Source organism: Caretta caretta, chromosome 3, assembly GCF_965140235.1.
Source record: "Caretta caretta isolate rCarCar2 chromosome 3, rCarCar1.hap1, whole genome shotgun sequence".
Lineage (NCBI taxonomy): Eukaryota > Metazoa > Chordata > Testudines > Cheloniidae > Caretta > Caretta caretta.
Genome location: NC_134208.1, coordinates 85347975 through 85356427, shown reverse-complemented (window position 1 = coordinate 85356427; position 8453 = coordinate 85347975). Strand labels below are relative to the sequence as shown.

Here is an 8453-nt window from a genome sequence, read left to right as displayed (position 1 = left end):
GTGGTGATTGGGTGGGGTTAGGTCAGGTTCATGCCATGGAACACAGATTCTGGGCCTGGGAAACAAGCACAGACTGGTGGGACTGCATAGTGTTGCAGGTATGGGATGATTCCCAGTGGCTGCGAAACTTTTGTATGCGTAGGGCCACTTTCATGGAACTTTGAGACTTGTTGTCCCCTGCCCTGAAGCGCAAAGACACCAAAATAAGAGCAGCCCTCACAGTTGAGAAGTGAGTGGCCATAGCCCTGTGGAAGCTTGACAGCTACCAGTCAGTTGGGAATCAGTTTGGAGTGGACAAATCTACTGTGGAGCTGCTGTGCTGCAAGTAGCCAATGCAATCATTGACCAGCTGCTATCAAGGGTAGTGACTTCGGGAAATGTGCAGACCATTGTGGATGGCTTTAATGCACTGGGGTTCCCTAACTGTGGTGGGGCGATAGGTAGAATGCATATCCCTATCTTGGGACCGGAACACTGGGGTGGCCAGTACGTAAACCACAAGGGGTACTTTTCCATGGTGCTGCAAACACTGGTGGATCACAAGGGATGTTTCACTGACATCAACGTGGGATGGCCTGGAAAGGTGCATGATGCTTGCATCTTCAGGAACTCTGCTCTGTTTGAACAGCTGCAGGAAGGGACTTACTTCCCAGACCAGAAAATTACTGATGGGGATGTTGAAATGCCTATAGCTATCCTCGGGGACCCAGCCTACCCCTTAATGCCATGGCTCATGAAGCCGTACACAGGCACCCTGGACAGTAGTAAGGAGGACTTCAACTATAGGCTGAGCAAGTGCAGAATGGTGGTAGAATGTGCTTTTGGACGTCTGAAAGGGCGCTGGCGCAGTTTACTGACTCAATTAGATCTCAGCACAACCAATATTCCAATTGTAATTGCTGCTTGTTGTGTGCTCCACAATATCTGAGAGAGTAAAGAGAAGACGTTTATGGCAGGGTGGGAGGTTGAGGCAACTCGCCTGGTGACCAATTTCAGACAACAGGGTGATTAGAAGAGCGCAGCAGGGCATGCTGCGCATCAGAGAAGCTTTGAAAGCGAGTTTCATGACTGGCCAGGGTACAGTGTGACAGCTGTGTTTGTTTCTCTTGAAGTTACCCTATATATGAAAGGAAATAAAGTCACAATTGTTTAAAAAACAGTCTTTATTATTTGTTGCACAACACATTGAGAGAAATCAGAAGGTAGACCGGGGGGTACTGGGGGAGGGAGGTGGAGGAGGAGGGAAGGACAAGTCCAGAAACCAAAACAAAATTTTGGATATGCTAGCTTTCTGCTGCTTGTGCAATCCTCTGGGTTGAGTGTGGGGTCCCCGTAGCCTCCCCCCCTGTTTTCTTGGGCATCTGGGTGAGGAGGCTATGGAACCTGGGGAGGAGGGAGGGTGGTTATACAGGGGCTGCAGTGGCAGTCTGTAGTCTTGCTGCCTTTCCCGCATTAGATCCACCATACAGCGGAGCATGTCAGTTTGCTTCCTCATGAGCTTGACCATAGCATCCTGCCCGCTCTCATCACGTGCGTCCCTCCTCTCTTCAGGTTCATTTAACGCTTTACGGGACTCCACAATTGTTTGCCTCCATGCATTCAGCTGGTCCCTATCAGTGCGGGAGGACTGCACTAGCTTGGCGAACATGTTGTCCCGAGTTTGTTTTTTCCACCTTCTAATCTGGACCAGCCTCTGGGACGGAGTAGATAGGGGCTGCGTTGAAACATTTGCACCTGCGGGAGGAGAAAAAGGGAGGGTAGTATTTTAAAAGATACATTTTAGAGAACAAAGGGGACACTTTCTCAGTGAAACAGGCAATTCATAGTACACCGCACTTGTTCTTTCTGTATAAGGTCACATTTGGCCTCTTATACTGAAGTGCCTGCCATTTTGGTGTGAGTAAGCTATCACACGCGGCCGGGCAACAGAATTCAGCTTGCAGGCAGCCATGGTAAGCCCTAGGGGCACACAGGGTTCTGTTTCTTCTGCATTCATTTCAATGCTTTCAAACTGCCAGGCCTCCTTTCGCATAGCAAGGAATGCCTGGTGGGTTTGCCATATAAAAGGAGGGTCTGCAGGCTCTCTGGGATGATTGCTTCACACACCCCATGTGGCTCCGATGAGGCTCTGAGCAGGGATGAGCCCTTTAAACTAAATGCAGACAGCCCAGAGTGGCTGGGTTTCCCCGCACTCCCCACTGCATGGCTCTGATCAGGCTCTCACTCACCAGAAGTGCCTTCTCTAGGGTCATGGTCTGGGAGCCCGCCTTGGGAGTGGGGGGAGGCTATTGGGTCCAACGTTAAGAATAGTTCCTGGCTAGGGGGAAAAACGGATTCCCCACTTGCCATCTGTGCACTGTCCTCCTCCATCTCTTCATCCTCCAATAACTCATCCTCCTCGTTCCATGCAACTCCCCCCTTGCAGGTGTCCATGGACAGTAGTGAGGTAGTGGTGGCATCACCCCCCATAATAGCATGCACCTCACGGTAGAAGCGGCATGTGTGGGGCTGTGACCCAGAGCTCCTGTTTGCCTCCCTGGCTTTTTGGTACGTTTGCCTGAGTTCCTTGATTTTTGTACGACACTGCTCTTTGTCCCTGGAGTAGCCTCTTTCTGTCATGGCCCTGGAGACTTTAGCGTATGTATTTGCGGGGTTTTTTTGGAACGTAGTTCTGCCATAACAGATTAGTCTCCCCAACATGTGATGAGATCCAGTACCTCCCGTTCGGACCATACTGGAGCTCGTCTGGAAATCCGGGTCTGCATGGTCAGCTGTGATGGTAAACTGTGCTGATAGTGACCAAACAGGAAATGAAATTCAAAAGTTCCCGGGGCTTTTACTGCCTACCTGGCTAGTGCATCAGAGTTGAGAGTGTTGTCCAGAGCGGTCACAAGGGAGCATTCTGGGATAGCTCCTGGAGGCCAATAACGTCGAATTGCGTCCACAGTACCTGTAACCCGGAACTGAGATCTCGATTTTAGTGCTACTTCGCTTGCCGAGGTGGAGTACAGAAATCAGATTAAAGAGCTCTTTAAATCGAAAGAAATGGTTTGGTCGTCTGGACAGAATCAGTTTTATTTCAAATTAACTCAGCTTTTTCCGAAATAACCATGTACTGTAGACCAGGTCTAAGTGCCCAAGGCTCCTGTCATATAGGCACTTTTGAAAATGTCACCCTTCAATAAACAAGTGAGGTCTTCTTGGACTGCTGCAAGAGAGTCACAGAACGTCCAACATTCAAAGAGCTTGACTGGAGAGATTCATATTCATTTTGCTACAGGGCAACAGCCATCTAATCTTTTGTTAAGTCAACTTAAAGTAGTAAGCCCTATATGTTATTCAGAGAAACAACTTACATCTCAAAAAAGTTTGCTGGTATCCTGATACTAGTCTAGTTAAAGTAGCTTTCCACAGTTCTGTTCTCCCCCCCCCACACCTTTTACCCTCCCGTCCCTTGTCAGGTATGAGGTTTTTGGCTGACAAAAATGAGACTTTGTTATGATTAATTGGGAGAGACAGGGTGAAAAGATTTTGTGCCTGGGTAGATAGATTTTCAAAACGAGTTTGCAAGGCTTGAAGGCACAGTATTATAAACTAGTATTCTAAAGCAGCTGTTTAGAGTTGAAAATTGGCTCATGTTATAAATCAGTTTGTCTGGAGGTACAATATTTTTGTGCAGCGCAATGAGAATGTAAGGAGTAAGCAGCTGCATCTTATTGAAAACTATTACCAAGTCTGTACAGGACAGAGGCAGAGGCCAGCTGCTTCAAAGGAGGCAGCTCCTTCACCAGCAAGTTGTGTAGGGATGTGTGGTGGTGGGAAACACCCCACACAAAAGGAGAAATCCAACAGAAAGTTGGCACAAGGCTAAAGGAACTTTCAAGTCTCCATGGCAGAGCTCAGAAAAAATGATTTGGGTAGCTTGCTTATGTGCAAAATCCTCACTGTGATATCCTAAAAGTATCTTCGTTGTAGTGGCAATAAGTTACTCAGATTTCCTTAAAATTACAGTAGATCAAGTGCAATGATTATGAAGCTGTCATAGCAACTCCATTGGCCAAGTTGTAAATATTAATTCAAACCACTATTGAGACTTACTTGACTCCACCCTTCACAAAAGAACTGCTTTCAGCTTGAAAATTTTGCATGCTTAGGCTTATACCAATGGAGAATTTATTGGGAAAATCTGAAGCATGCTGTTTTCTAGTTATGGGTCTCAATTCCCACCTCCCCCCAAAAAACCCAGTCCCATGCCCCCCCCCGCAACTTCAGCCTACAGGCCCCTGGATTGTCCTAACTCTATCTCCATTGCTATCACAAGGCTAGCTCACCATGAAGACACTTAAAAATGCACTCATGTTCCTTTGGAAGCACACAGAGTTATATTGGTATAACTATTAAGGCATAATTCTACTGTTTCAACTGGCAAAGCCTCTATCACAAGGCTAGCCTTTGCTTTTGGAGTCCATAAATGTTTATAAATTGATGGGGAGAAAAATATTACAAATGAAAAGCCTCTGTGGGTTCCCATGCAGGCTTTAAAAATTTCACAAAGGATTAACTCAGTGAGCTACAACAGATGGAGACAAAGGATCTGATGCAGAAGGCAGGTTCTAGTTGAGTTCTGATGCAGGTTTTTACAGAAGTCTTTTTGTTGCAGACATTTAATTCACCAACTCCAGTGGAGCATGTAAGATCTGCATGTTACTCACAAAAGTTTATTTATCTTGTCCATAAATGGAAAATGGCCTATCAGAGTTTAGTAGCTCCACTGGAGCATTTCTGCACTAGTGGTGTGCGTAAGTGGTGGGTGAATCTTCTGACTGAACAAGAGGTTCTTACATATCTATTCAGCGAAATAGTTCAAGTAAATATACTGTACAGTTAGATTTTGTGTATCAATGATTTTAAGTGCTTTCTAAACAACAAGGAAAATCCTAGACAAGAATCTAATTAGGATACATTAACGATCTGTTACTTTTTCAAAAATTCTTATGGTATGTTATATCTGGCCTGCCTTGGCTTTTAAAGTTAAGGTCGGCTGTGGGACGCACATTCTCTCTATTCCTGAACTCTTATTGCTGTCCATTTTCTACTTAAGAATGTTTCAATTTTACTGTCTACATCAGAGCCACCTGCCTAGCCTGAGAGCTCATCTTCAGTAGGAGATGAGTACATCTCATCTTACCTCAAAAACTGTAACCTGTCCTTACCCACTCCCCCTATAGTCAATGGATGCCAACATTTTCATGTTTCCACCTGCAGCACATATAACCTCCTAACATTCACCACCAAATTTCTATTGCTCTTGTACAGAGTTCTAAGTTTGTACTTGCATAGTCTGAGGCCTGTCCATATAGCTACTGGTACCACCACTTTCTCCCAAAACAGAGCCATCCTCATCTGTGCCACCCATGACAAGTCACCAAAGTACATGTATTGTAAATATCCATCAGAGGTGCCGATGTCAAATGGATGGTGCACACTGTAGTGGGGTATGAAGGCTGAGAAGAGTGTGTGTGTGGAATCTAAACTGAGTTTCCAGACTTTCAAATTTATTTTTGAACAAATTTCACCTTCACTCAAATGTCTGGCTTTCGAGTTAGATGTATGACTTGGAAAGGGCCTTTAGTGGCTTATCTTGTCCAACATGCCTAATCTTCTTAAGACATCCCCAGTAACTGAATGATCAAACAACAATGGTTTGATCTCCAACAATTTTATAATGTTAATTCAATAGTTATTCAATGTGGCTTGAAGGCTGACCAGTTTGTTGTCCTTTCACCTTATTTCCATTATTCATTCATAGTCAGATAATATGGTACTGAGTGTGGTATAAGAATTTAGAAAGACTTTTCTGCCTCATTTGCTTTGCAAAATAATCAACATATTGTTTTAGTATCATCCAAGCAAGGAAAATAGTTCATTTGTACCTTGGCACCACTGGCAGTTAGGAAATGCCAAACCCCAAACTGAAAGGATAATGAATATTCAACTTGGATATGTTAGAAACAAGGACTAAACTAAACCAGACTTTTATACAAAAGATTTATTAAAAATAAGTTCTTAAAAAAAACAACAACAAATTGTGATGTATATACAGTAGCTTAGCATGGAAACAATCTGATGCATATAATACCGGAACAGTGAGTACGGTAACTCCTCACTTAACATTGTAGTTATGTTCCTGAAAAATGTAATTTTAAGTGAAACGATGTTAAATAAATCCAATTTTCCCATAAGCTTTAATGTAAATGCGGGGGGTTAGGTTCCAAGGAAATTTTTGGGGGGCAGACAAAAGGCATTATATACCGTACAGTACTGTACTGTGGTTGGGAAGTACCCCTGGCTTACCCCACAAAGGCACAGCCCACTGCAGACAAGGACACTAGGAAGCTCCTTTGCAGCAGCGGCAGCTTACCCAGAGAAGAACAGGCACCAACTTTGCTGGGGGATGCTCCAGGCCCGCCTCTTCCCGTCCCCGCTCCACTCCAGGCCCACCTCTTCCCGTCCCCGCTCCATCTCCTCTCCGGAGCATGCTGCATCCCCGCTTCTTCCCCATCCCCAGAAAGTCTTAGGGGAGGGGGGGGAGGAGTGGAGACGCAGTATTTCCCCGCTGCTCCCCCTCCCTCCCAGAAAGTCCTAAGCGCCGCCAAGCAGCCGTTTGGCGGTGGGGGAAGCACTGGGAGGGAGGAGGAGGCGGAGAAGAGGAACTTGTGCAATGCTCCCTTGTAAAGTCACTGCTCTTCCACAAAATCTTACATGCAGCGTACAGAGCAGGCAGCCAAACGATGTTATAAGGGAGCATTGCACAACTTTAAATGAGCATGTTCCCTAATTGAGCAGTGACATAACTTTGAAACAAGGTTAAGCGGGAGGACGTTAAGTTAGTAGTTACTGTACTAAAGTGCACGCGGTACAAAGAATATGATTAAGGGATAGGGAATGTGGTTTTCTTTGAAATATGCCCCAGTAAAGCATGATAATTAACATATGGAACTTATCTGGGGGTTTTTGGGGAGGGGAGGATTTTTCTTTATTATAAAGAACTTTCAAATAAACGAGGTTACGTAGAGGAACCTCCATGATCAGTATCATGTAAATGTTTAAGTCAAGATACAAATATAAGAATGCAGATGGAGGGTTTGGGAACACCATCTGCAGGTTACACTCCATTTGTTCATTGGTATGTATGCTAAAGCCTTTGATCAGCTCTGTTTCTGTTATGGATCAATAAATCTTAGTCATTGGTTGTGTACCCTAATAAATCGAAGAAACTTGAGTGCCACAGAATACTGCCAAAAAGTCTATTAATGGATGCATCTTCAGTATCTACTGCAGTAGACATTAGAGTCTTTTCTTCTGAGCGGTGCAGTTGCAGAACACAACAAAACTGCTGGTTTTCTACTTCTACACCATATACTGTGTGACATCCAGAATCACAAACTAGAAAATATTGTTTTATTCTGAAAAAGTGTATTAAACAGAAAATAATTTATCAAATTAATATTTGTTTCTGGCCACTTCACATGACTGTTCTCAGCGTCTCACAAACCTTGAAGTCATACTTAGAACAGTAGCCTTTCAGCTGAGTCTTCTGCCTGGGAGATTTCCCATTTCCAAGAGTGCACAGTGTACTTTAATAGCGAAGAACCCAAAAATAGCTGGAAGTTCAAATCAAACCATCCTCAGCAGAGTTCATGTTTAACAATCTCAGATGTTCACAAAAAAGTCTTATAAAAAATTAGCTCCTTGCAGTACCCCCTTCAGTCCCACAATTTAATAAGACCATCCCAGCCACAGGTGATGACCTTGGATGTTTCATGTGGATGCCAGACTGCGCCTATACAAACTTTGTCATGTGCTTTTAACCTACTGTAGAGTTTTGTCGTCTTCCAGTCCCAGATGTTAAGTTTTCCATCTGCATCACCTGATATCACATAGCTGTATTAAAAAAAGTAAAAGCTGTATTACAAACTCTCAGAACTACTTTTATTATTTTCCATTTTTTGGAAGATTATAAAGCATACATTAAAATAATGTTTTAAATTAACGCAAAAAACAGATTCAGGATAATTTTATACTGGGGAATGGAAAAAGTTTAGTAATCCAATAAGCTTTCCATTCAAGAGAGTCTGTTTCAACAGACATTAGGAATTCCAAAGAATTAACATGCATGATGTGTTCTAAAGAGCCTGAGCTCTTGCTATGCAGCGATTCATCACATCATCTGTGAGGTAAATGTGCTAAGCAATGTGATTATACCATGCGTTATGTTGCTTGAGTAATAGAACCTACTGAGAGGATAACAGAAAATTCCAGGAAAAATCCCTAATTTGCAGAGATTTTTCTTTACATTTTAAAGGGATTTTTTAAAAACACTTTTGCAGTGCATTATGCTAATCATGCATATACTTGCTTTGTTAACTACAGGAAGTTAAATGGGAATAATG

General features: G+C 43.6%; 1 protein-coding gene across 1 annotated transcript in view; it reads right to left on the bottom strand.

The window, feature by feature from the left end:
• Positions 1-6034: 6034 nt before the first annotated feature.
• The window catches only part of CDC40 (cell division cycle 40), a 59897-nt gene continuing 57478 nt past the window's right edge, over positions 6035-8453 (bottom strand). The window contains exon 15 of the mRNA XM_048844795.2: positions 6035-7944. Coding sequence (XP_048700752.1) covers positions 7767-7944 — 178 coding nt within the window. The 3' untranslated portion in view covers positions 6035-7766. The remainder of the gene's footprint in view (positions 7945-8453) is intronic.